The following is a 27,842-nucleotide window of genomic DNA, read 5'->3' as shown; positions in this document are numbered from 1 at the left end:
CCTACTCCATTGCTTCACTAGTACTAAGAGATTCAATGCGACAGCAGATGATGTATGCATTAAGTCCACCATGTTTTCTTTTATAGTAGCATTTTTATTGTAGCATATTTTAACCCATTTCTTCAAAGTATATTTTATACTTGAAAATTAAAAAATAATAATAAAAAATACTGTTGCCAAATGAATCAGCAGGAGAATGTTTTTGTGGAACAAAGAGCTTTAAAGACTGAGCCAGAATTTTAAAGAAGATTCAGGAGGAGTGGAACAAGAAATTTAATAGTTACAGATTTTCCAGTGAGATCAGATAATTGTGACAAAATTTGTTTTAAAAAAATGGCAAGTTCATATGTACTAATATATGAACAGCAGTGAGAGTCGTAATTGGAGCAAGACCTCAATGGGGCATGGACGGGCAGTTTAAAGGAGGTTGGTGACTGTAAGGTCATGGTAGGAGAGAGTGTAGCCAACCAGCATAGGCTGGTGGTGTGTAAGATGACTCTGGTGGTGAAGAAGATGAAGAGGACCAAGGCAGAGGACAAAGTGGTGGAGGCTGAAGCACGAAGAGTGTTGTGTGGCTTTCAGGGAAGAGGTGAGAGGCTCTGGGTGGACAAGAGAGGCTTCCAGAAGACAGCTAAGGTGATCAGGGGACAGATGGAGAGGACTGGTGGTGGAACCAGGAAGTGCAGAAGTGTATACAGGAAAAGAGGTTAGCTAAGAAGAAGTGGGACATTGAGAAGCTCCTTGGGAGCGATCAGGTTTGATATGATTAGAAACGAGACAATAAAAGGGACGGTGAAGGTTAGACGTTTTGGGGCAAGGTCAGAGACCAGACTTTAAACGGTTTGGACATGTCCAGAACCTTTTGAGTTATCTTGCTAACTGATGGACAGAAGGACAAATGGTTGCAATAACATGCATTATATAGCATCACAGGTGAGATGGCTTTGGGCCTCTTCAAAGCACCTGTTGCTTTGTTCTTTTGAATCCCCTCAGCCACAGCATTGTTCCTGCTTTAAGACCTCAACCATCGCTCCCCTCCCCAAGAAAAGCCCACTGGTTTTGGAATTCGATCGTCCAATGCAACCCGGTAGAATGTAATAATCAGAATCACCCACTGTACTGTATGTACTGATCAAAACCAATGAACATTGAACAAAGCTAAATGTAATGAGAGTCATTATTCGCAGATTATTCATCTAGATCATTAACTGGTGACGTGTCACATGCATCAGCGTCCGGCACCAGCAGCATATTTGATGCAGGTTTGATCTGCGTTTGTTGATCTGGGCTGAAGTCCTGCTTCCAGACGAACTCGGGGCAGTACTGGTCATCATCGTTACAGCTGGCAGAGCAAGTGTAGATGGCCAGTGTCCCCCAGTCAATACTGGCCCCTCTTGAGTCCACATGAAGACTGTTGAGCAGCTGGGGCATCGCCTGCAGACACACATGATTAATACATGTACAACTCTCCGGCACATACAAGCTTCACGTCTAATCCCAAATCTCGGTTAATCTTGCGAAATGCTTTCTCCGTTATCGGGTCGCGGGTCGTGCTGGAGCCTGTCCCAGCAGCAAACGGGTGAGAGGCCAGGTACACCCTGGACAAGCCGCCAGTTCATCACAGGGCCACACACAGACAGACAATCATTCACACACACACACACACCTATGAGCAATTTAGCGTAACCAATTCACCCAAGTTGCATGTCTTTGGTGGTGGGAGGAAGCCGGAGAACCCGGAGAGAACCCACGCAGACACGGGGAGAACATGCAAACTCCTCACAGAACGGCTGCAAGTCGGAGTCGAACCCGTGACCTTCTTGCTGTGAGCATTGCTTATCACTGTGTCACCCCTAAACAGTTTTATATGAATGCTTTGCCGAGTCAAAAAGGAGATTGGGATTTTTACTAGCGTTCCATTTGGAGGGAATTCGTCTTTCTGACTTTTTTGTAATCCGATTACGTAGCATTTAGGAGACAGGGACTACCTGAAACTCAAAGGTCCTCTTGGAGCCACAGGTGCATGGTGGGATATCCTTATCTGATGGGATGTGCTGAGAAGAGACCCACAAAGGAGAGCCTCCTCGACTGTAACGCACAACCTGCACAAAGTGACACGCCATGAGACGGACAGAGACTGTGTTCATTCCAGAAATCGTTTTTTTTTTTTTTTTTTTTACCTGGTGTGGCTCTGGAGCAACCTTCTTTTTGAATCGCTGGAAGACTTTTCTGTCTTCAGTCTCGTGCAGCGCCATCTCCTCGAGGTCCGTGTCTGCCAGCGCTGAGAATACAAAGTCCGCATTAAGGGCTAAAGAAATAAACAACGTGAAGACAAAAACAGTTAGCAGCACTGCTAAACGCACGCATCCAGCTTTCTGACGTGATTGAACGCTTACGTTCCGCCAGGGAAGGACATTCGACACCCTCGTCTTCCTCAGCCTCCTTTGTGTCATTCTCATCCACCTCCTCCTCTTCAGGCTCAGTGACAAGCTCAGACTCGGGAAACAGGAAGGGTGAAGACGTGACAATGGACGCCTCTAGATAAACAAAAAAATAGACATTTTGGCTGCTGAGCGCAAAGATGGCAAATAAGTGTCTTGTTATTAACGGAACGTGTAACGCACCTGGGCTGCAGCACTCCTTCCTGTGCGTCTGTTTCCAGTGGAGAGTCTGGTGGTGCTTTCCACAGTAGGTAACAGTATGACAGCGAGAGCAAGCTTTGTTGCCAGGACAACCACACACCCAACACAGTTTAACTCCAGAGACGGGCAACACACCGGGGTCTGGTTCAGAGTCGCTGGGGGGCTCCTCCTCTGAAACACATGAAGGCAAAGCAGTCGGCGCACAAATCACTTTATCTGCAGGTCTCCCGTGACGTTTCACAACCACGACTAAATCCGAATAATCAACCGTCGAATCTCCCCTATCACATCAATCAATACCGTATCAATACACATACCTGGTGGAGGGTCGTACGGGTAGAATTCATTCTTCCTCGGTAGTTGACTTCTGAAAACTGAAAGGACGGAGGAGAGAAAACACAAGTGAGTAGAATAAAATAAATAAATAAAATGGAGCTAAAATTGAACCGAGCCGTCCGTTCTGTCCGGAGAAAGACGTTCGAGCAGCAGTAATGGCTACCTTTCATACAGCGGCCGTCGCCAGACGCGTAACACTCAGGACGTTTGCAGCAAAACAGGAAGAGGGTCCGGTGGAAACTTCTATCCTGACCAGAAATTGGGGCGTATACCTGAAAAGGATCATAAAGTATAGACTGAATATATAGATTAAGAATTCAGAGCTGATCTAACCCCAGACCTCCATATCAATTTACCCTACCTAGATTTATAGTGTCTAGAACGGATCTCCAATGATAAACACAGTTTAGAAGAAGTCACGTTAGTAGATTTTCCTAATTAGAGAATATGTATGTGTGTGTGTGTGTGCGTGTGTGTGTGTGTGTGTGTGTGTGGGGGGTCCCCCTTTAAACTTCTGCATCTGAAGACGGCGCTACGTTTTAAAGTCCAGGAGTCCAGGATAAGACGTGGATAATGGATTCCTGATCTCTGGACTGGGTCTCGTCTCGCCTTCCATAGAGCACCAACCTGCAGCAGGAAAGCCATCGGCAGGCGGCACACGCCGCACTCCAGGCCGTGGAACGAGGGCAGGCCTCTCTGTCGAAGCCACGCCGGCTTCCCCCCGACTTTACTGGGGAACTGCGGGGACAAAAGCCGCCATGGCGGCGCATCCTCCAGGAAGCCCAGAACCAGCTCCGGGGAGGACATGGTCCCGTCAGCGGTCCAGAGACGTCGCGGAGACGCCGACCCAGAAGAAGCGTTTCCAAACTGTCGCAACAAAACACTTGAACACGGGGCGGTGCAGCGCAGAATAGTGTCCGTGCGGAAAACGTGGTCGTTTTTCTCTTGGTGTTTGGTTCCGCAGCCCCGAACTTAATGCTGCAATGACTCAGATGGATTTCTGGACGGCGAACAATCCTATTGAGCCGCTTGTCTGAAACTTAAAACAAAGATTTCTCTTTGATTATTTCAAATGAGGTTTTATGCGTGTTTTTTTTTATTATGTCCACTAGTTGTCAATAATCTGTGGTATGGTGTATTATTAATTTACTTATTACTATTTTTTAATTTCCTGAGGACCTTTTCTTTAACATAATTGTTTTTGTATACTTTGCTGCGATACATGTTTTTAATAGTTATGCAGTAAATGTTATTTTTTCCAGATAGAGACATTTCATTCAAAGCATATCCATAGTTTAGGATAAATGAAAATGAAATCTTTCCACCTTCATGCTGTTGACATGTTATTGAGATGTGGCTAATCTATCCAGTTGATCGCTGCTGTATTTTAAAATATGATCCTTTAGGTGGCGCTGTCGCCTCACAGCAAGAAGATACTGGGTTCGAATCCCATCTGTGTGGAGTTTACGTGTTCTCCCCGAGCCCTCGTGGGTTTTCTCCCTCCTCCAAGAACATACAATTTAGGTAAATTGATTATTCCCAATTTTCAGTAGTGTGTGACCGGTGGTGACCCCACCATGCCCTGGCGACACGTCCGAGGTGTACCCCACAACTCAAGTGCCATCAACAATAAGATTGATTAATGAGTTTTCTCGAGGTTATTATTGTTGTTGTCGTTATTATTAATTTCCCCTCATGTGTGTATAGTCTGTCTGGAGCAACCCACGCGCATACACGAACGCGCGCGCGCGCGCACACACACACACTGTGATGTCATCTGCGGGGGTTTTGGACGGGCCCGTCTGTCCATTGGCCGGCTGGACACAGACTAACAATCCGCAGACCCGAACTGAATGTGGACCGTTTTTGATATTTCGGTGAGGAACGGCGCTCCAAATGGACCCGGTCTGGTTCCGGGTGCGGTGGAACCAAGTTTAAACTTTTTCGTCATTTAAACATGGAAACTAAAAGGAAGCAGCGATAAGACAAAGTCAGAATGGACCAGGCGGAGACTGCGCCGAAGCGGGGCTGTTAGTGTCCTGCCCGGCGGGGGGCAGGGGGGGGTTCCTCCAGGTTTTATGTCGCCCTCCACCCTGTCCCAGATGCCTCCGCGGGGCGACGGACGCTACAAGCCGGCGCCGGTGTCCCCCGCTCCGCCCGTGCCGCCGAGGAGGCTCCGGAGCCGGGACAGGGGCTCCGGCAGGACGCGGCGGCGCTCCGGGACGGGACCGACGGGAGGCGCGTCCGCAGAGCAGCGGGTGAAGTGCGTGTTGGTGGGAGACGGAGCCGTGGGGAAAACCAGCCTGGTGGTCAGCTACACCACCAACGGGTACCCCACGGAGTACGTCCCCACGGCGTTCGACAACTTCTCAGGTATCAACAAGTTAAATGTAATTATTATTAATACATCCGGATGAAAGGCGCAGCAGGAGGACCACGTGGTGCCATTTTATTAGTGTTTAATTACAGGTGGACCAGCTGCTGTCATCGGCTTGTGTGGATCGAGCGCTGATGATGAAGAAGATGATGATGATGATGATGATGATGATGATTATAGAGTATCAGTCAGTGATTGTCTCACGGCGTGTTTGTGTGTCTCGTGTACAGCGGTGGTGTCAGTGGACAGTCAGCCAGTTAAACTACAGCTCTGCGACACAGCCGGACAGGTCAGTGATCACACACGCACGCGCGCACACGCACACACTCTTTGATAATTATCTGTGTCAATGTGGGTTGAAGAAGAATTGCCACCAATTGTTTGTTTGCTGGTCTGCAAGACGCGGTTAAATATTGTGTTGCAGTGGATCTGGGAGATTTTTGCTTCACTTTTGCAACTTCTTTCCTCCTAAATGTGAAACGTGTTGCGTTTCCAGGATCACGTGCCATTTACTTAACGTGTAAAGAAACAGATCCATAAAGTGAGGCCATCCGGCAAATGCAGTGATCCTCCCCTGACTATAGATCTACATGGAAAGTATGAAACAGGAACAAACAGAATTTAGACTAATCACTCTCTGCAACTCTCCGGTGTGTCATTCCCCCTCCACATTGCGTCAACGGCTGTTTCTCTGTGTCCATGTGCTTCCAGATATGATGACAGAATGAAAAGGAGGATCACAGGCAGAGGAAGGAAAAGAGTGGGAGATGAAGGCGAGAGCAGGAAAGTCAGGGAGGAGAAACTAGTCAAATCTTCAAAGTGAATCATCTGTCATTAAAAACAGACAGGCCCTCAGTAGCACCAGGAGTTTTAGTATCGATAGGATGTGACGTGTTTGCTCAGATATTCTGTACTTCTTGCTAAATTGCTGCCTTTGTCCTCGCTCTTCTCTTCTCTCCTGTCCTGCTCTCCGTCCACCGCTGCAGGACGAGTTTGACAAGCTGCGGCCCCTGTGTTACACCAGCGCAGATGTGTTTCTGCTCTGCTTCAGTGTTGTCAGTCCGGCCTCGTTCCAGAACGTTCCCGAGAAGTGGGTTCCAGAAATCCGGAGGCACACCCCCTTTGCTCCACTTGTCCTCGTCGGGACGCAGTGTGATCTCCGGGAAGATGTCAAGGTGGAGGAACTGTATTCCGTGCAGCACTCACACATCTATCCACACATACATCTAGCTGTTTCTTTTCCTGTAACGACTCTGAATCAGTGTTATTCTACCCACAAATACATATTGCCCTCTCCAGACACATATTTCAATCTCTCATACCCAGATTGTGATCCAGATTATAATCTGGATCGGGATCAAATTGCACATAGTCGTTGAACATCATGACTTTTCCCTTGCCTGGGTCTTTTTAGTTTGACAGGCACAGAAAAAATTATTACATTATTGCCTCAAGCACCTCAAAATGTAATCAGCAGTGTGACATTTCAAATAGGAAAAGTCCAGTTCAATTCAAATGTTCCAGTAACAGAAGCCTCAACAGAGTGACAGCTCCTCCTTAATTCTGGGGTAGCAAGTTTGGAGTCACAGAACGTCTGCAGGTTGCTTCTAAAATGATTCGTTTCCTGTCCCGTTTCTTTTGACCACCTCCTAGAACATATGTACTGTCTCGCTCCTTTAGGTTCTCATTGACCTGGCTAAATACCGGGAGAGACCCGTGGATCCAACAGATGCCCAGGACTGTGCAATGGAGATTGGAGCTGTGGCCTATGTTGAATGTTCGTCGCTGACCCAAAAGAATTTGAAAGAGGTCTTTGACACGGCCATTCTGGCCAGCCTTCAGAACTGCAGCGCTCATAAGCACCCGAGAGGGAAACAGAAACGACAAAAGCAAAGGCAGGCGCCGGACAAGATGAAGAGTCTGTCCAAGTCATGGTGGAAAAGGTACTGCTGTGTGGCCTAGAGCAGACCTGCACTCAGTTTGGACCTCAAGGTTTGATCCTTTGAGGACTCTATCCTGTTCTGGATTCAGCTGGGTTTGGATTCTGACTGGACTCGCTTTCAGTGAGGGCGACTCTCTAATGGAGCCCAGATGTTGAGCAGTACCTCGACTGGACTGTGGCTTGGAACCAAAGTAAGACCGTCAAGAGTTTTAGTCTCATCATGGAGGATATTTACTACTGAGTACAGCTTGGTTCTGGTAGAACCTGCTCTGAAATTACAAAACTTCTTCCAAGGTTATTTTTTTCAACCTCCATTGAGCCTCTACCCGCCTCCAATATGAGCCCACTAAAGGAAGACCTTCTTCATGGTAGATGAATCAATGAGGCGACCACCAGAGTGAACAAGACATAATGTGATAAACACAGATGTTGGACTAGTTTTTATTCCAGCATTCTGGTATTATACATTCATGTGGATCAATGTGGCGCTTGGGCCTCCACAGTGTCCTTGTTACTAAGTGACTTAGTACAAGTACAACTACATCTGAATTCTACATAAATACTTTTCGGATTGATCCACTGGACATAATTTAAGTGAAAGTTTAGTCAAACAAGTCCCTTTCTTGGTTAATCTTTTTTTTTTAAACTTATTTTCATTATGTTGTAGTATATTTTATTGAGCAGCTAATTATTCTTCCTGGTCACTTTCACAATTTACTATGGTACAGCGTATGCACATGGTCTCATGGTTAACTTTTTATTTTGTCCTATCTACATAGCCACTAATGTTTGATCCACAATAAAGCATTTAATGAACGTCAGGATAAAATATCTTAATTGGAAGAGAATTCATTCTAATGCCCTGGGAAGTAAAAAAGTCAATCTTGCCTTAATCAAAAAATAAGACCTTCTTATTATAAGTGAGGTTTAATGAAAATAAAATAAAACCTACCACATGGGCATAGATTATTCTTTTCAATATTAATTTATATCTTAGTATATATGAAAAAAATAACCCGACATGATAAAAAGAAAGCATGGTTCTTCCAAAACAATGGTGCATCTCGTGGCCTTGTGGCTCAGTTCAGCTGCCACACCTTCCTTTGTAAATTAAAGTTACTCAAACAAGAACACTGCAGCTATTTACAGTCTCTAAAGCTCATCTGAAAAGCTTTTTGTGTTCAAGTCAATGCAGCAGAAGGAAAAAGGCTGCACCCAGTGTGCAGTCTGTAATGATCTAAAACAGATCTGCCATTAGTTACTACATAATCATTCACATTGATCAGACAGAAACCTCTTACATTTATTTGGCCCAATCTAAACTATGACATAACCACTATAGTATAGGTATAGGTTTATAACATAAGTTATAGACAAGGTTAAAATTTCTTGATGTCATTAGAGCACTCGATGTTTAACTTTAATTACCTCACAGTATTTCATTTGACAAATAATACATAGTTGCTTCAGCGAGTAATTCACATTAAATATTTTCACCCTGTTTGTGTCAACAACAACCCGCTTCTGGAGGGTTTTATAGTAAATCCTCCTTTAAGTGCAGGGGGAAAACCAAAGTGAGCAGATTTCCTCATCCATTATGTTCCCTGGGATCACGTCTTTCGAATGTGCAGTTCAATGTCAGCTGGGTGTAAACGGAGCGAGCTGCGGTGTGCCTTGAAATCCAGTCAAGTACCGGTATAACTGTACAATCAAGGAAATAGGTCGAGACAAATATGTCTAGAAAAACATTTCTGTTCATTCAAACAACTGAAATTAAAGCTTAACAAACAGTTATCACAGTTTCATGCAGTATTTCTTTTTTTTAAATCTGCCAGAGGGTTTGTACAATCATATCCCATTAATGATTCACTCAATCAATTCTTTTTTTTTTTTTTTTCCTATACTATACTATTTCCTGCACTTAATCAATTCATTTTCTAGTTTCTTTGAAGCATTTCTGCCACACACTCTGAAAAAACTTAATTGCATCCCCCAAACAGACAATCCTTCTGCAGGCTGTATGAAAACACGTGTGTGTCGCGTGTTCCTAAGAGCAATCTGCTCATTCAACCAACGTTCATGTTGATTTGAAGACGGTGTCACTGGAGCTGAAAATCGTTTCAGCGTGTCCATGTTTTGCTCAGTAAATGTATTGTTTCTGGCCGGGGGGAAAAGGCACAATAAGTTGCTTGTCTTGCTGTTTGTGTGCAGTCTTGGCTGATAGTGGATTTAAGTGGGGTAAAGGTCACGCATACCTTGACGATGTCTTGTGTTTCCTCTGTCAGGTCACTGTCTGTCGCTTACAGAGTGAGTTCAGTCCCCTCAATGGATATGCTACTTCTCCTTTCTAAATTTGTACGACGGCGTCTGGCAATAGAGTCGCAAAAGAAAACCCTTCTATTCGCTGCCTTGGGTTTGTTTACACTGAAGGGCAGTTTAGACAAACACGTAAAGTTTAGAGTCCTACACTCTGCAGTGGTTAGTGTTGGTCTACTGTCGACGGTCTACATCTTTGCAAACAGTGAAATAAGGGAGACATAAAGATGAGTCAGCATTCCTGGTATTTGGCGGCTGATGCCATTGTCTGCTCAGAAGGCAGGGACCTCCGGGACATGACGCTGTCGCTCCACTTTGAAGTCTTTTCCTTTGATTGTCTTATTCCTTGAGTAAGCTGCTAACTGATACCAGATGGTTTTTTTAAACTCCCCGTTGTGAATCACAGATGTCAAATCTTCACATCCTCTTCCTGTGCTACTGACTTGCACTGTTTTGCAGACAGATCGGTGTCGTTGCTGGCGCCACCGCCACCGCCACCGCCGCCAGCTCGTAGGGCAGAACAAGAACACAAACAGGCTGGGGCTAACGAGGCTAAAGTCTCACTTGAATTCATATGAAGCTGCTTCTCCGGGGCCAAAATGGACCGGTTGATCCAGCGTGTCCTGAACGAATGATGAGCAGCTTTGTGATGTCGAACAGATGGGGCTCAGAAAGTGAACAATTAACGGAGTCAGTATTTGTTGAAGGTCGGGCAGAAAGCTTTGGGACAGGTGCAGAATGAATGTGTGACGTTATAATAGGTTTTCAGACGGCGTAAATTGAGTTGAAGAAAGGTCATTTGCACTTCACATTGTGTGTGTGTGTGGATAATCTCACTGAGAGATATGCAGCGATCCAAAGCAGTCTGAGTCTGGATACAAAATCAAACCGGTTCTATTTTTGAATGGCCTCAGATTATAGGGAATAGGATTTCAGACATTTTAGACATTACTTAAATACCCACACATACTCAACTGTTGATTATACAGGAGCGTCCCATTCAGACTAAAGCAGACAGCCTGGGGGGGGGGGGGGGGGGGGGGGGGTTAACAGACAGAAGCTTCATTCTTCAGGTTGAACGTTTTATAGAGGCTGGTACCCCTAAAGCACACCTGAGCTCATCTCTTATGAAAACCAAGCCAAAGTCACCCTTCCCTTTTCCAGTTTCCTGCATGTAGAAACAGAGAGCACGCGGCTGCAACCGGAACATGCTGAAGTCATTTCTAACTGAAGACATTTATCAGAGTAAGATGTGTTTGAGCAGAAGTTTTACACCCTGAGAAATGATTAATATTTAGTACAATGAAGGCTGTGTTTGTCTCGGCTCTCAGTGACACTGGGACTGTAATACAGATACAAAATGGAGTTTGTCTGTATCATGTTTGCATATTTCTGTGTCTGCACATTGTAAGGGACTTGTAATAAAACCCAGTATCATTATTCAGCTGAAACATGCCTGAGGACGCAGTTTTTCTTGGTTGTCTGGACTCCAACTTGAATGTGTGTGTGTGTGTGTGTGTGTGTGCGTGTGCGTGTGTAGGTGCATGTGTGTGTGTGTGTGTGTTTTCTTGCCGTTATTGTGGTTGAGGTAATGTTTTGGAATGCGACAGTGTGCTTTGTAATAACCAAATGCAACAACCATGCCGTGCGCAGCTGATGCACACCAGGACAGAGGGCACTGTTCAGGGACATGCGAACACACACACGCACACACCCACACACACACACACACACACACGCACACACCAACAGAACGTCAACCAACTTCAGACTAGATCATTGTAAACAGACTCGCTGCTCCCAGGCCTTCATGGTTATGCAACAGCTTTATTTTGAAGGCTGTCATGTGATATTTGGTTAGTGGCATGTCTCTGGCGCTGGAGGAAGTGTGTGCACATCGAGGGGGGGGTGGGTGGTTGGGCGAGGGAGGGCGGCTGGTATAATTCTGTCTGGGGAAACAATGAATGTGGTTTTCATTATGGATACAGTCTGTGTCGTTGAGTAAACGGTTGTTGTTGGATGGGCTGAAAGTGGACTGGACTGACACGAATTACAGCGAATCTGTTTGGGAAAATATTCCAGGAATGACTGACGATGCGCAACATATTTTTTTATTATTATGTAGATAATGAGAATAAAATCTGTCGCACCAATTTGACTGTGAATTCAGTCAGAAGGGTGGAGTAGTAGGTAGCCCTGTGCACAGCAAGGAGGTCCTTGGTTCTAATCCGTCTTTGTGAAACCAAGCAAAGGTTGGACTTTGCAGCTGTAGCAATAAAAATGGTTGTAATGAATAAGAATAATACGGTCATGAAAGTGGATTAGATGTTCCATTATAGTCAGCATCCATGTGAAATAGCAGAATCCTGGAAAAGCTTCTCATGCACAAAATCCAGTTATCATTCTAACTCTTTATTATTGTGCTACGCTTTGATAGGTTATATGTTAATACTGCACATATGCCATACTGAATTACTGTATACCATACAATATATATGTCAATATGGTGCATTGTTATAACATTAAGTTATACAGACATGATAGGAGAATACACGAGGAGTCATGATTTATCCATCTAATTTTAATTATTTGAGTGAACAATCCTTTACATTTTGGTGGTGACTGAAGAAGGAACAGCTCTGGGGATAATCTGAACTGGGAAATTGAAGAAGATCAGTTAGATGAAGAATAAGAGGACTGAGGAGGACTAAAGGCTCGTCGCTACGCACTCATCAGGTTTATAATCAACTGATCAGTTTAATTGTTAAACATTTGTCAAAAATCTATTCTTGTTGTTTGTTGTAATAATTTAATTTGTGTATTCTCCCTGTGGGATTATGCTCTCTCTCTCTCTCTCTCTTCTGGGAAACAAGGTTTAGTAACTGATACTGAGAGGTGGGAGAAGGCAGCCTCCCTCTGTGGCCTCTGAAACCAGATGTAACCAGCTGACACACACACACACACACACACACACACACACACACACACACACACGCACACTTGCACTTAGTCCCAGTGACGAGGCTTGTAGCCAGAACCTTTGTCCTTTTCTCAACAGTGTGAGCTTGGGGGCGGGGGAGAAAGAGGGAGTAAGTAAGGAGAGAAAGTGTGGAAGGAGAGAGGACAGAGTGAGAGAGAGAGAGAGAGGATAGCAAATGAGGATAGAGAGAAGGATAGAGTGAAAGAGAGGGGGATAGAAAGATGGAGAGAGAGAGAGAGAGAGGCCCACTTTCAGCTGTCCAGAGCTCAAAGACGTTGCCTCAATGAATCTCTGTGCTGGAGGACAGAAGCTCCTTGAAGGTCTTCAACAGTTAGACTTATTATATTTTAGGTCTGATGGTTCGATGAAACATGTGAATCTTTATCTTCATGAGAAAAAGGGAGAGGCTGGAGATAGAATGACAACATGTGCAAGCATGCTGTCATCGCATGTCAGTTACTTCTGTGTCTGTTTCAGTCAGTCGAATGGTCGGGGAGGGGGTGGGAGCGGGGTGTTCATCAGGCAGGATACGATCTTAGATTAATTTCCCAATTAATCTGAGGCTTTTTGTAACCAAAAGATAACTATATGTTACTTGTTGTGATATAATTACAATGTGAAAAACAGCACATTGTGAGAAAGTTGATGACAGTTACAGCTAAAATCAAATGTTTGTAAGGAGGAATGAGCACAAAAGTAAAAGTCATTACTGATTCACCAGTTTTTCTTCACCCTGAGCAGAGCCATCAGCCACCGCCACCACTGTACCATGCCATGGGGGCGTTACCTTGCTCTCACGGCCATTCAATCACAATCTCCCCCCAGATCATAAGCATGCGAAGACTTTCTGACAGGCTAATTATAACAAATCATCTCCACCAATAAACAGTTATCTTTCAAATTATGTCTTGATTGGATTAGAGGATTAGAGGGTTAATCCTTAAGGAGCACATACAGTATATTGATCACTGAAATTAGTCAAAATTCCTGGTGAGTTACATTGTCACCCTGTAAATGAATCTCAAAATGGAATAAACTAGTTTTCTAGCTCATTGATGAACAGCAGTGGATTCAGTCAAGATATATTTGACGTTTGTTTTTAGGATCTGTGCCATATATAGTCCACAGGCCTTCTGTCAGCAGTGGCTTCCAACCCGGTCACAAGATGAGTCAGCTGTGGAGACAAGTATGAGTTCTTCAATCACAAGATCTATTAAAGAAGAGCCATAAAATCTATTCCTAGTATTTTTTATTTTTTTTAGCTTTCTCTTGTAGTGTAGTTAGGCTTATTAGCGTCTCATTCCGAGTCATTTTGACAACAATAAACTCTCTCTTTATGCCGATGCATGTGATGCATGGCTGCATGCATGGCTGCATGCATGAATCCTCGTGGTAGAAGTCCTCAGTGTGCTCCAGGGAAATGTTCAAATGAGGACATGCTGCACTGAGAGCGCTAACAACACACACACACATGCAACAACAGCTTATATTTTCTTTCTTGTGATCGCTGTATTTTAAACAGCCACTAATGTCACAAAGAGAAAGCACAGTTCTGTTGAGGTAATTGTCCGAAGAGGTAAGGTTGCAACCTAAAATCCTTTTCTCTTAGCGAGTGGTAGTTTATTTCTCTTTCAATCTGCCGGTAACACTCTCCCACTCATAAAAACCCATGATATGAAATGATCAGATGATCTTGTATCTATTTTTACATTTCGGCTGCTGACATGATCCGTCCTTAGTCCTTGAACCACGCTACCCTTCAGCCTGTGAGGGCCTACAAACATCATTTTTATGGTGATTGAGTCAAATGTTTTGTAGCATGAAGATCTCGTTCTTTATGATTGACAATATATTATTTATTTTCCATGTTGTGAACTGGATGCTTGAAAAAATGTGTATGACTCAAACAGTGTTTAATGTAATAAAACCCATGTGGATAAATCTAAAATAAATATTTCACCAAATTCACACTACTTTTGTCACAGCCACACTGTTTAATGAAACTTGTTGACAGAATAATCAGGAGCTGGAATCAAACCATGTGCACCATCTTTTGATAAGAAACAAGAATAGCAGGAAAGTGAAGACAAGACAAAGTGATCAGCGAGGAAGACAGGGGAAAATGTTCCAGGGCAAAGCGGCGGTATGACAAATAAAAGAAGGAAGTAAAGAAGAGAGGAAGCAAAGATGTGGCAGGAAGTGTCAGTGAGAGGACAAGAATCATGGAAAGAGTGGCAGAAGAAAGGTGAAAGGGACGCGGAGAAGAAGAACAAAGGATGTGAAAATGTTCCTGTTTTTCTATCTACCATGATAGCTGGTGAAACACACACACACACACACACACACACAGGATGTGTCTGGAACTGACATGCTGGCACATCCTAGCAGCAACACAACAGCTGACTGTGACATCTTCTTCGTCCTCTGTGTGTGTCAGCAGTGGGGGGTTGAAGAGTCCTGCTGATGCTCTGGAGCGATGTCCATAAGGTCGTCCAGGAGTCAACTTTACAGACGGGACTGTGGCGGTAATCCTGCAATAACAGTTCTTTACCCCGGGCATGACGTCTGCTACCTTATAGAAGTGACTCAGCTAACATAAGGTTATACTTACATGGATCGGACTGTAATTATTATTATGTGTGCAGCTGATACATTTACATCCAATATTTAATCTCACATTCACCCATTCACACACACACATTCACACTCCAGTGGACTTTATTGTTGGCTCCATGGTGAAGTCGCTTTACTGGGATCTACCTCATGTTAAATTAAGAAATAAATGCTAATTCCTTGACTCTGGAAATCTACTCCCTGGATTCTGAATCATGTGTTTATAAATTGGTAAATATATTATTTTCCATGATTTGAATGATGCTGATTATACATGATCCCATCTTTCTATAAGTAGTGCCATGTCCCCTCCCCCTTCTGTAATATGAAGATGATGATTAACATTGAAGGGAGTTTGATGAATACTTGCAGTGTCTAAGTACAACTTGATATTTTGGTTGTGCGTTCTATATAAGACGTTGGCTAGAGGGTATATCATTTTCCTACACACACACACACACACACACACACACGGTTCTATATGTACAATTGCAGGCCAGTCCTCGTTGGACTCCTGCGGTTCTGTTCCAAAGCCATCAAGTTTTAGAGTCTGAACACAAGCAACTCCCCCAACACACCCGCAGCTGGACAAGGCCACCATTGAGATCCATAGTAACCTTTTAGAAAGATTTTTTATAGTAAGTAGAGGGAAATATCAGACAGGAACCTACAGGGGCCTTAATTTATGAGAAAACATTTTTTATAGCTAACAGCTGATCCAATAGCTGAATGAGGCTTTGCAACTGAGATCCCTGAGTTCATTGGCTAGTGGAGAAAGAGCCCGCCTTTTTTTATTAATACAGCAGTCTAGTCCAGAACTGGACAAAAGTTTAGTTCCTATTCCTTTAACAGCCAAGATTAAAACTGTCACGTTCACACAGACACAAATCCTAGTAGGCTTGGGTTTCTATTTTCATCTCTACTGACAGAAGTCTAACAGACAATGTTTGCATGCACTCATCATATGCATTCACATTACAGGAGTGGCTAAACTACAGATAGGAACCAAAAACATCCTGTTAAATGTGTGTATTCTGGTGTGTGTGATGACATTTTTAGCTTCCAAGGACAGGGTGTGTTTCCTCTATTGCTTTCTATTGTTCCTGCAGCAGCAACGATCCCTCAGGGAGCCGAGCAGCTATCTGGGCTGTCTAGCAACTACTGCCAGGGCAGGACAGAGAGGCCTTGAGGCCGATGGGAACTTTCTGACCTCTATGGAGAATTTAAACTAAAAGAATACACATTGTGTCTTCAGTGAGCGTATAGCATCGAGTCCTTGTTCAGTGAAGTCATTGGCTTTGGATGAGGACTCTTCCCGAAACACAATGATGCCTCTATTTGCCTCAAGGGAATACAAGAAGTGGTCAAAATGTTCTGCTGCCATCTGCTGGAATCCGCACGTAATCCTATTTAAACAAGATGTTTTAAGCTTTATCTAAATAGAAGATAGTCACGCTTTACAGCACACACACTGCTGCATCAGCGTTTTAGTGATTTATATTGTCTTGCTGCCGGGGAACTTCTGCATTCGTTAAGATTTGTGTAAAACATTGTGGATTATGGCTATAGGGGAAAGACCTGATATTTATTTATTTTTACTGTTGCTTTAATTTCTGTTTGACTATCAGATTATTTTGACTGTGGGAATTCAGTGTTTATTTAAATTAAACCCTCTCATACGTTTAGAGTGGAAATTCTGTGTGGTGGGAATGTCAAAACCCTCAAAGACACCTGATATCTGCCTTTTGGAAAGTTTGAAAGCTAAATAGAACAAGAACTTTTTGGAGCACATAATATGTTCTCATGCCAAACAGCTGCTACTGAATTAAAAGGTAGTCTTATATTCCTCTGAAATGCAGTGGAGAGCAATTCCAACTTGAACTTAAGTATACAAAGTACAACTACAAGGTTACAGCTGCAGATAACCTGATCTTCATGGACAGAAGAGAAGTTTCCAAATGTAATATCGATTCATTTTGCTTTTCATCACCGAACAATACAGGACTACCGGTACCTTGATTTTCACATTTTCACCAGATAAACAAACTACAGCATGGGCAACATGCGAGACATCTGAGTTGAGGAACTCTCCGCAAAACAGCTGCTCAAAGCCACCGAGACAAATTAGATACAAGCAGAATGAGAAATCGCTGTCCAAAAGAAGCTAAGGAGTTGCTTGTGTGCTGAAAAAAAGGAGCATATGCTGAAAGATGGAAGCCAAGACGTCTGGCTTTGCAAACATTTCGTTATAAGCCTTGGTCACATTGGTTTGTAATCAGCCCCGAGCTCCACCTTGCGGGTGGCTGTGATGAGGCTATGCTCTTGAGAATGTGTTTTGTGATTTACACCCACTGATAAGAGTCAGAGATGCTGCTCCCCATGGACAACTGGACAGAAGTGATCAGTGAGCCTCTGCAGACCTCTGATAGGATAGGAGAAAGAACACACTGTGTTTAACATGAATGTAATGGGCTTGTAATTCAAGCTTAAACATTTAGGCAGTAGGGCTGGGATGATCAGGCTGTGACTTATTGTAAAGCGGGAGGGGGGGGGGGGGGGGTACAAAGGTTGAGCTGGGGTTTTATTAGTCAGTGCGAAAGCACTGTGTGGTGAGGGTGTGTATCCTGAGAGTTCAACGTCAGTAGTCTGCACTTTGTCAGTTTGTGCTGATTTCATCACAGCCCCAGAGGGAGAGAACTCCAACAGACCCCTTCCACACATGATGCTTTGGCCATATATCATTGGAGCACACCTCCTGATGCTCTCTGCCGGTGCCTGGGAACATATTTCTGTTTGGATATGTGATACTTCAGTGGGCAAAGGTGAATGTAAAAACTGGAATTTAGAACTCCCTGTTTTCCACGTTTTCAGACTCATCAGACAGTGACTCACGCCGACGACAGCGGAACGCTTCCTCTTAACCCGGTCTGCAGTTTCCAATTTGTAGCAGCAGCCGGTCAGGCGATGCCGCAAGTGTTGTTGCTACGGTAATACAGCCCCGACCTCAGCATACAGGGTCATCCTGCGTTCACGTCACCATGGTCACCTCGTGTTCCCCGACATCTGACCCTTTCACTGCAGGCCATTTCTCACCTAAAGCCATCGCTCATCTAAATAATGCTGGCATGCTGTCGTTTAACTAAAGCCAGATGTCGAACCCTGAAAGTGGACGAGCCCCCCATTAAAGTCACCGCATGGCTTTATGGAGAGATAAAGCAACTGGAGCCGCTCTGAAAATACAACTCTTAGATTTATTCATCAATACCGGCAAAGTAAAGCTTCTGACTCTTGTACAAAATTTGGCATCTATCAATTTCAAGTTCTCCGTGTGCGGTAGGACTTCCTGTTTTTGTGAAATTTCTTAACCATCATTAATTTAAAAAAAAAATATATATTTTCTCTTCAACAAGAAAAAGGCAAACACAAGGGAGCGGGGGTGTAGTCATTTTATTTGATGAAAATGTAGCAACTGATCATTTCATTCTGAGGAGATGGAAAGCAGAAAGGAATGGAGGGTCAGGCAGTCAAGCCAGTGGGGTTAGGGTGGAATTATGCAGGCGACAGGGCTTGCAGGCTGGTCTTGACGGTTACCAGGTTGGCCTTCCAGGAGGTGAGGCTGTCGTGCAGCTGCTGCCACTGCTGCTTGCCAAAGGTGCGGTGCGTACTGTGGCTGAATCAGAGCAGATAACAGAGAACGTTAAAAAATGGCAAAGTCACACATCCCACATTTTCCACGTGAAATAAAAGCCAGAATTACAATTCCTGACATGACATCGCCTCAATCCGGCAGTTATCTGGAAATGTGGCCCAAAATGGAGAAAAGAGGTTTCTTTGAAGGGAATGCTGGACGGAACAGGAGGATCCACATTAATCACAAGCAGAGTAAAATAATACAAATAGGAAATGTACCGAAGATAAAGTTATAATCATCCCCAACACAGTAGAGATGAGCCTATATGTGCCATTAATGCAGATATTTACTTTGAGCCCCCGTGAGAATGTTACTGTCCCGTATATAACTGGTGACAGCACCTACCTCACAACAACTTTTCGCTGCGTCTGGTCAATTTTGCAGTACACCATCTTCGTACGAACAGCTGGAAAGGAAAGGAAGAAAAAAACAGCCGTGAAAAGAATGAAGAGAAAAATAAGCTTTGACAGAAACCTATAAAAATTCTACTGACACAAGAACCTTCAGAATGCTTTACCCCGGGAAAATGAAACTGGAGGTGAACCTAATCCCACTCACAAAAAAAGTTAAAGTGCTATTCTTGGTTGCATGCCATTTTCCTTAGCAAGAAGCTATTACTCCTGCCTATGAAGAAGGCAAATCTCAGCACCTGGGCCCGCCCACTTAGACAACTGGCCAATCTTAGTGATCAGAATTTACCAGTAATTATAAATTCACCATAACAACAACCTGTTGATCCCCTTGATTAAAAATTATAAATTCACCATAACAACAACCTGTTGATCCCCTTGATTAAAAATGATAATGACAAGATTAAAATGTGTGAAGTCTGGACCAATCACAACAGGGCATTTTATGCTGGTCAATTTAACACCAGCGCTACTAGATCGCCCAGCATTCACTTATTCCTGCTGCCTTCAGTAACTACAGTTAAATCGCCACGTCATCCTGTTAATCAGACATGAACATTTAATAAATGTGGACAGCGAAGGCTGATATGAGGTGAAGTGATTGTACCATCAATGACAAAAGCCTCAACGTCCTCAGCTTCGATCTGCAGCTCCTGCTGCATGGTGTCGAAGGAAATCTCCTTGAACTCCACTGCCATGCCCATGAATGTCAGCAGGCGCATCTTGGACGTGTTTTGCTCATGGGACAGGCCTGGAGAGCAACACACAGGATCATCAAGCACAAAGCAGTCCCAACCTATGACTCTCGGCTCTGCGAGTGTTTCTACATCAAGGAGCATGCAGTCAGGGAATCCACCCATCAAAACAGACAACAGTGTGGTTCACCCTGCATATTTGTATGTGCAGCTAAGCCTTTAACAGTGACAAAAAGGAAATACTGCTGACACACACATTCCTGCACGATGTAAGCAGAGCACAGCACACATATTAAAGAGATGCTGAGGATTCTACTTTCAGAATTTGGTTGTTTTTGCAATATATGTTTGTACGGCATTAAGGTCTCAACTCAGAAAAAAACATTTGTCATTTGTAAACGTGATCCAACTAATGCCGCAAAAGTGATGCATCTATAAAGTTACTTACCAAGAGAATCAATGAAGTCTTTGTTATTCTGGTAAAATTTGACGTATGCAGCTAGTTTCCCGCTCACAAAGATTGTCAACAGCTGGAAAAGAGTGAAAAAGAGAAGAGTCAAAAACTGCTCGGTAATCTGGGCGTTGATGAAGGCTGAAAGTTGTCATAATGATTACATTCAAAATAAAGATTATTAGGCAGATGAACAGAGAATACATTATGTTTAATAAATTGATGGGTCAGCAAATCACCAACAACGTACTGTAATGTATAATGAAGACCACAATGAACATTTGACCAAAGTAGACAGGGTTTGAGAGAGAGGTCAAATATCTGGGACTTCCCACCAGACATTCAGAACTGAAGAAGTCCTACAAGTCCAGCTGACTTTATTCAACATGGACATTTACCTGCATATACTTCAACACTTACATCGTGGATGAGCTCTCCTTCCAGGAAGCGAACAGGTTTCAGGGTTAGCAGATGGTCGATCAGGAAAGTGTTTGGATCTTTGAGCGCACGGACAATACATCTGTAGAAGGGGGGACATGTTTGTACGTAGGGATGAGTGTAATACCGAGGCTCCAATGAGGTAAAACAAAAGTCTCCAAGTTTACCTGTGTGCATCAACACGCGCTTGAGAGGCGTTGTCTTCTGTGTAACTCCCCAGCAGCTCAACCATCACTTTAGCTGCAGCTTCACTGTGAAGCGTGACCAGAAATGTAATTAAAGAAACACAGAAACTCACAAATGTTGAAGTTCCAAGTACCAAAAGTGAACGTGCAGGTATTTGATATCATGTATGGCGTTATGTAAACTCAATACAATATTTGTAGCTACCCTTTTTTGCAATCGACCAAGGCTTCATACACCAGCCTCAAGAGTGTGTGCTTCTTCTCTGTGTTCAGGTTCCAATCAATAATCCACTTGCGCACCTAATATGCATCATAAATATATATCATTAACAAAAGCATGAAATACACAATGTTTTACTGGGAATGTCTATTGTTATACTTGTTAATCATGGCGAGGACATACCTGATCAAGATCTGTGGGGATGAAAGCGATGGCATTACAAGTTGCTGCCACCTTAATGAGGCCACAAAAGACCGTATACCTCACCGGAGCGTTCTCATCCATGCCGTGGAACAGGTTACTCAGCCTGCCTCATTAAGACAAGAGCAAAACATTTCAGAGAACTGTCATTTGCTTTCACATAGTAATGCGGCTGCTTTTATGTCTGTTCTAACAGCAATCCGACTCAAGATTGAGACCAGTCTCAAAGTTGATAATCATCAAAATAAGTATACCAATCCCACAGATTGGGATTGGTATACTTGATTAGGAAGCAAAGATGTTCTGCTGTGACTTGATCAAATAGAAAAAGGTTGGAAAACTCACAGCTGCATCCTGAGGGAGGGTCTCTCTCCTTCGCGAAACTTCACCAGTTTCTCGCAGAGACTTTCGATAAGAGCCTCCTGCTTCTCTGTCTCCAGGATCAACAGCAGAGACACAATGCTGTTCATAACACTCTCTACATCTGAAAACACATACAGAGAGAAGGCCATTAGAAGTGGATGTGCATCTGGTTAACCGCTGCATACACCATAAACACACTTTGCTTAAGGTAGAGTTCAACAGGCTCATTGAGAATACTTAATGACAAATGTAAAAACGCTTCTGAATTCAGCAGATCCGGTTCTAGGTTTCTACGAATGCTGGATTACGGGAATAACACTGGGTTAATTTATCAGTCATAAAGAATGTAATGTGTTAAAATATAATATTCTTAGTAGCACAGGTTAAACCGTCGACCCATGTCGCCGTCAACATGTTACATTAAATAAAAGCAGCCACGGGCAGGACTTGGCGGTGCCTTCACTGTCGCCTACCTTTATCATCATCCTTGAGGCAGACGTCGCATGCTTCGATGATCTGAGCCAGATCTACATGAAGTCCAGCTTCGGAGTTTTCTTCTGATATTTCAGCACCTTTGGATTTGATATAGGCTCTCAGCTCCGAGGCCTGTGGAGGTGCACAGTAAATCAACAGTCAACTAAAAGGGCAGAGTACTGAGTCACACAACACGCAGTATGTTGAGTGTAGTTTTGTCAATAACATAAAGCTGGGGTTAGGGTAAGGCCATGCTTTTAGATTTGAAACATTCTATAATAATTGTTGTCAAAGCGCGAGTCGTCAATATAGTGAGCTTTAAATACAAATAAAGATTTAATATTGGACTGGCAATAAAAATATTTGAACGAAATAAAGTCATTGTACTTTTATAGCTCACATAATAAGCGTGATGCTAACCATCAGCGCGTACGTTAGCGTTGTTAGACTAGCATCATTTATCTGGATACGCAGCCTCCATTTATCGACAGATTCACAGGAGACAAAAACAAAAGCGAGTTTTCGTTGATATGCGGTACCTGATCGTCTTCCGTAATGTCAATAAACGCCGGGACGCTCATTTTAGATGATTTAGTGACACCAGATGATAATATCCACGCTCTCACCGCTGCTAGGACCTGAGCGGAAAAGAAAAGGCGACGAAACTCTTACACTTCCGGGTCAAATAGTTAAAGGCGCAGTATCCTAATCTGCAAAGTGGGTAAGGGCAGGTCAGAACGTCCCATGACTGATGATATAGTCTCTCTACTTAACGTTATCACAACCATGTGTAATTGCTAATAAAATAAAATATTCACCCCATGAAGCGCAACGATTTGAAGGTTTGGGTGTGATTTTTAATCTCAGTTATTAAGAGCAGGCGGTGGTTTGTGTTTTGTCTCTTTCTAGACATGATATATCCAAAGGTTGAGTTAAATTTTGATACAACTTTATGTAAGGGGGGGGGGGTCATGGCAAACCGGAAGTGGTGATTAAGGTGACTATGCACCATTAAATAAAAATTTAGGAGATTGAACAATTAAAATTCAGACAACTCATGCACTTAATTATCGGCTTGTCCCGTCAGGGGGTGCCATAGCAAATCAACTTTCTAAATTCACCGTGCCCTTTGGATCCTTCACCAGCTCAATAATAAAACTAAATCTGTCTAACAGAAATTCCAAACGATATAATGCATTGTTTAAACAGAGACAGGGTGAAGTGGAGGAAGTTGATTTGCTGTGGCGACCCCTGACGGGACAAGCTGAAAGAAAAATAAGAAGTTTTATTGCCCTGATCATTGTGGGTTGTTTCTGGACTAATTTGTTTAAACTTTTTCCTGAACTTTTTTTGTGCTATTACCTTTGTTCTGTTTATTTTATTTGACTGGATTTATTGGAGCCCAAGAATACTAGAAACCACTTTCTGGAAAGCAATGGAGATCTTAATAATTACTAAAGAGTGAAGTACTGATGATAAATACATGAATTCAAATGCTAGCAGCAGCATTCAGGGTCACATAATTGGTGTTATGAAATGTGGTATGGACAGATTCAAGTTGATTAATGTTTACATGCCAGCATCAGCATAGTAAGTGCAACACCCAGAGTGCATTGCGTCATCTGATTGGTGTCAATGGTGTTGGCGGAGGTGTGTGATTGCCGAGTGATCTAGTTTTCCAGATGTGTTAGGAAAAATCCCTGGTACATAGTTTCAGCTATTTTAACCCCTTCCTTCAAAAGTCAGATGACCTCATATATTACATTTATGAATGAGGTGTGCACTTATATTAGTCACTCAAACTGCCACCATTGAATCCTAATTTTTTTTCATTGTAAATCTAGAAATCAATCTCCCGTCTTGGGGATTAACCCTGAATGTGTTAAATGAGAGTTACAGAGGTGAACCTGATCCCTGATCTTTGATCCCTGGCAGAGGTTATCTGATTGAGCCGCAGCCCATCTGTACGGACCACCATGACAGGCCTAACCCACAGTCTTCCAACCGGAAATGCTCCGAGTGTCAGAGGGCAACACTCTTCCACCATACCCCTGCTGACCCATGAGTGTGCTTGTTGGGCCTCTGCACCAAGCGGGGTCCTGTGTATTGTTACCATGGCAGGTCACATTGTGATTGAGGTGAGTGAGGTGAAGAGGGCAAGTGGAGCAGGAGTTCACCCTAAAACCTACGTAATCAGGTTACAAATATTTAAGGTGTTGGGCAAGCTGTATCCACAATGAAGACGCTGAGGTGTGTTTTGTATGCAAAAACTGCACGACAGACAATTCACCTGTTGCAAAAGCATGCATATGTTCATAGACTACAGTGACAGATCGTGTAATTTACTGAACGTTTGCTTGTCACATATTTCTCCAAAGCAGTTATTATAAAGGGAACTAAGAACTGTTGTATTTAGCAGGCATACCATAATATAGTGTACAGAGGGGGACTTGATATCGTTTCACCATAGTGCTGGCGTGATGCGTCATTATATTGAGAAAGTAAGTGCCTGGTACCAAATCCGACCCTCATTCGCTCCCTGCCCTTGCATGCTGTCATAGCAAAGAATTTATAGTTACTTCTCCACAAGAGTGCTTGTGTAACTGTGAGGCTTTCATTATCTGATTAACAGCTGTTGTCAAGTGCCTTTTGCATTTCAAGTCCGGGCTTTGAAGCTCCAGGTGCATGTGAAACCTTAAAAAAAAAGAAATTAATACATTCTTTTAAAACTCCTTTAAATAATAATAATAAAACAGAATGTTGTGATGCCTCTACAATATTCATTAAATAATGTTCTTAAAATAAATTGGGGATGAGTCTGCAGTAAACCTTGTTACTCTTAGGGAGATTTCACCTGCTAAATGTATTAAACTGGGATTTGATCTGTTTTAAATCATTCTAAATCTAACCTGGCAATGTATCTTCAGAATCTTGTCTGTCTGTAATGCAGCAACTTTAAACAAATGGATTTTTAAAGCTTTAATTTTGTTCTTCGTAACGCTCACAAAATAGAAATAAAAAAACAGCTTTTAATTAACTAATTAATTGCTGATACCTCCTCTATATTTTCCATATACAGTACTGTAAAATGTCAACTATAAGCAGACAAAAGGCTATCATATAAAATCCCAAAGGAATATATTTCTAGGTATAACTCATAAATGTGTGTGTGTGTGCGTGTGTGTCAGTATGTCTATATTGACTTCAACCATTAAGTAGCGCATTCTCTTCCTCAACTGCTGGCAAACTGCCTGCTCAGCCTCCTCAAAGAAAGAAGACTGTGTTTACAGCTGCATGTTTCTGAGACCAGGTGTCTGCTTTCTCCCGGTCCACCGACAAAGTAGAGAGTGTCCATGAAAGCCAGCCTCACGGTCACCATCCAACATGGCTGTGGAGCTTCCATCCACTAATTGTCTGGTTCCCACAGTTCTGCCTGCCTTCACAATCTGAAAAAAATCCCCTTGCTCAGGCTCATCTATCAGCCAGTGACCTTGTCAGGGAGCATCGCATGAGTAACTTCCCTACTTCCCCACTTCCCTAGGTGGAGGGAATTACTTGTTAATTACTTATAACCCTTCCCACACACGTGTGTGTACAAATGCTAGAAACATTAATTCTTTCATTTTCTTGAACGCTTAATCTGAAATCCTGTTTGCGTGAATGTTAGAAGGAAAGAAATTCTGGGTGTTAACCAGAGGTTGGATTCCCATCCCACAATGATGCATGCACTATGCATGAACAATCCCCTGGGTGGGGGGTCATTATTAAAATTGATTTTTATTGTCTTTGACTGCAGCAATATTTTCTAAAGCATAAATGATGTCTTAAATAATATGCATGGATGGTTATCCTCCAGGGTTTCAAATTGCTAAAAATGCGATTCACATGCAGCACAAGTTACTTAACTTTCTGTAACACGATGAGAAAATCCATTGGCGTTCAATTTTGCAAACAAACATTACGACCAAATGTCAAGGTTTTTATTTGTCTCCAGGCTTTGCTTTGTGTATTTTTTTTGGTCTATTTTCTTGGATCCATGGAAACATATAGGACATATATTAATTTCCATGGACCGCTGGTTGTTTTCTTTTTTTTCTTGTTTATTTAATCATTTTGAATTGTTACTCATGTCATAAATTGATTTGAGCTTGTAACACTGGCCTACTGATTTACTTTACTGTGAAGCAGTAGAAGAACGTTGGTATGTGAAATGCCACTGTTATCTTGCCGAATCACCCATGACCAGGTTCATATCACACCAGAGAGCAAAGCAATCAATCAATCAAAGCAAGTTTGCATTTGTAGTGTTGATCTGTCTGGATTAATTAATCCCTCTTTGTGGAATGCGTGTGCTCTGCTTCAACCCAATGGCAGCAGCAGCAGCAAAAAATATGATGTGGTCATGTCCTGTCATCAGACTGTGTTTATATTAAACACACACACACACACACACACACACACACACTAGAAGGAGTGTTTGGAGTTTAAAAGACTGTTAAATGAAGAATCATATTTGTTTGAGAAAAAGTCATCAAAATTTGGCTTTAGGTTCCACAAAAATTCTGATTATTGTCATTTTAAATTGTTTGATATTTTGCTTTTGAGGTGCCCTTTTGAAGATCATGCTCTAGAATAGAAAACTATAATTAAATGACTTGTTCCAACACCAAACAAATATATATGTCTTTTTCGCAAAAACTATATATTTTTTCCGAGGATAATTTTTAGAATGTTTTTAAATTTTTTGACAGAATCATAACTAGCCTACGGAAAACGAGCATAAAAACAATTTCATAAATCAAGCGTCGTATTTTATTAAAACTACAGCAACAACAATGAAATGGAGTGTTTTGTGTTGAGAACGTTGCATTAGAACCATTTCCCTAAAGTGACGTGTGATGTTGGTCACTTTTCTATTAAATTACCGTACAAAAATCTCAGAGTCATCCTGGAAACTTGTGAAGCTTCAGAATGAGGCTGAAGGGTAAGATTACAGACAGTAACCTCTAGAGATATAGCTGAAATGTTTTCTGATGACTCCTTGCACTCAGGCCGGAGCTGATAGGGTGTGACAGCGCAGATTTACCACAAAGGACTGATAAAGCCTGGCCTTGATGCTGACACACACACACACACACACACACACACTTGTTGGGATGAAACATAGGTTATTCGGCCAACTTTAATGGGATGCTATAAATGCAAGTCCCTCTGAGTTCAAAAGATTTCCAAGGCAACATTTCATCATCTTTCAGTTCCAGCTTGTGCTGCTTATTTTGTTGTTATAAAAATAATGTTTACGTTCCTCGATGTCTCAATGCCCACTATTAAAATCACAGCAAAATCCATTAGTGAAGCTTGAAATTGTCTAAATAAAAATGTCTGACTTCAGATAGTGGTGACAACCCACTTTATACAAGGTTTAGAAGTTCTGATCCTTTCGGGAAAAATCAGTGTTACCTTTTAATTTTTTCAAGAGTCAACATTAATTCACGCACAATTTTAGTT

At 42.7% G+C, this 27,842-nt stretch overlaps 3 protein-coding genes across 3 annotated transcripts; 1 reads left to right on the top strand and 2 right to left on the bottom strand.

The window, feature by feature from the left end:
• Positions 1–260: 260 nt before the first annotated feature.
• Positions 261–3,855, bottom strand: pdcd2 (programmed cell death 2). Its single transcript, XM_068751906.1, has 8 exons — positions 3,606–3,855; positions 3,142–3,250; positions 2,960–3,016; positions 2,625–2,813; positions 2,397–2,537; positions 2,181–2,281; positions 1,989–2,102; positions 261–1,434 (listed from the first exon to the last, which is right to left on the bottom strand). Exons 1-8 carry the CDS (start codon positions 3,783–3,785, stop codon positions 1,189–1,191), a joined length of 1,137 nt encoding a protein of 378 aa, XP_068608007.1. The 5' UTR covers positions 3,786–3,855; the 3' UTR covers positions 261–1,188.
• Positions 3,856–5,056: 1,201 nt separating this feature from the next.
• On the top strand, positions 5,057–9,091 carry rhoua (ras homolog family member Ua). Its single transcript, XM_068752019.1, has 4 exons — positions 5,057–5,351; positions 5,586–5,644; positions 6,342–6,530; positions 7,036–9,091. Exons 1-4 carry the CDS (start codon positions 5,057–5,059, stop codon positions 7,315–7,317), a joined length of 825 nt encoding a protein of 274 aa, XP_068608120.1. The 3' UTR covers positions 7,318–9,091.
• A 9,543-nt stretch (positions 9,092–18,634) lies between these two features.
• Positions 18,635–22,994, bottom strand: eif3m (eukaryotic translation initiation factor 3, subunit M). Its single transcript, XM_068756893.1, has 11 exons — positions 22,874–22,994; positions 22,334–22,466; positions 21,843–21,981; positions 21,480–21,603; positions 21,282–21,376; positions 21,059–21,142; positions 20,874–20,973; positions 20,451–20,532; positions 19,915–20,058; positions 19,243–19,303; positions 18,635–18,876 (listed from the first exon to the last, which is right to left on the bottom strand). The coding sequence occupies exons 1-11, from the start codon at positions 22,913–22,915 to the stop codon at positions 18,756–18,758; spliced, it is 1,125 nt and encodes a 374-aa protein (XP_068612994.1). The 5' UTR covers positions 22,916–22,994; the 3' UTR covers positions 18,635–18,755.
• Between the last annotated feature and the right edge of the window lie 4,848 nt (positions 22,995–27,842).

The sequence above is a fragment of the Brachionichthys hirsutus genome, chromosome 1, assembly GCF_040956055.1.
Source record: "Brachionichthys hirsutus isolate HB-005 chromosome 1, CSIRO-AGI_Bhir_v1, whole genome shotgun sequence".
In the NCBI taxonomy this organism is placed as follows: domain Eukaryota; kingdom Metazoa; phylum Chordata; class Actinopteri; order Lophiiformes; family Brachionichthyidae; genus Brachionichthys; species Brachionichthys hirsutus.
Note: the sequence above shows the minus strand (reverse complement) of the source record. Positions and strands in the feature narration are given on the sequence as shown.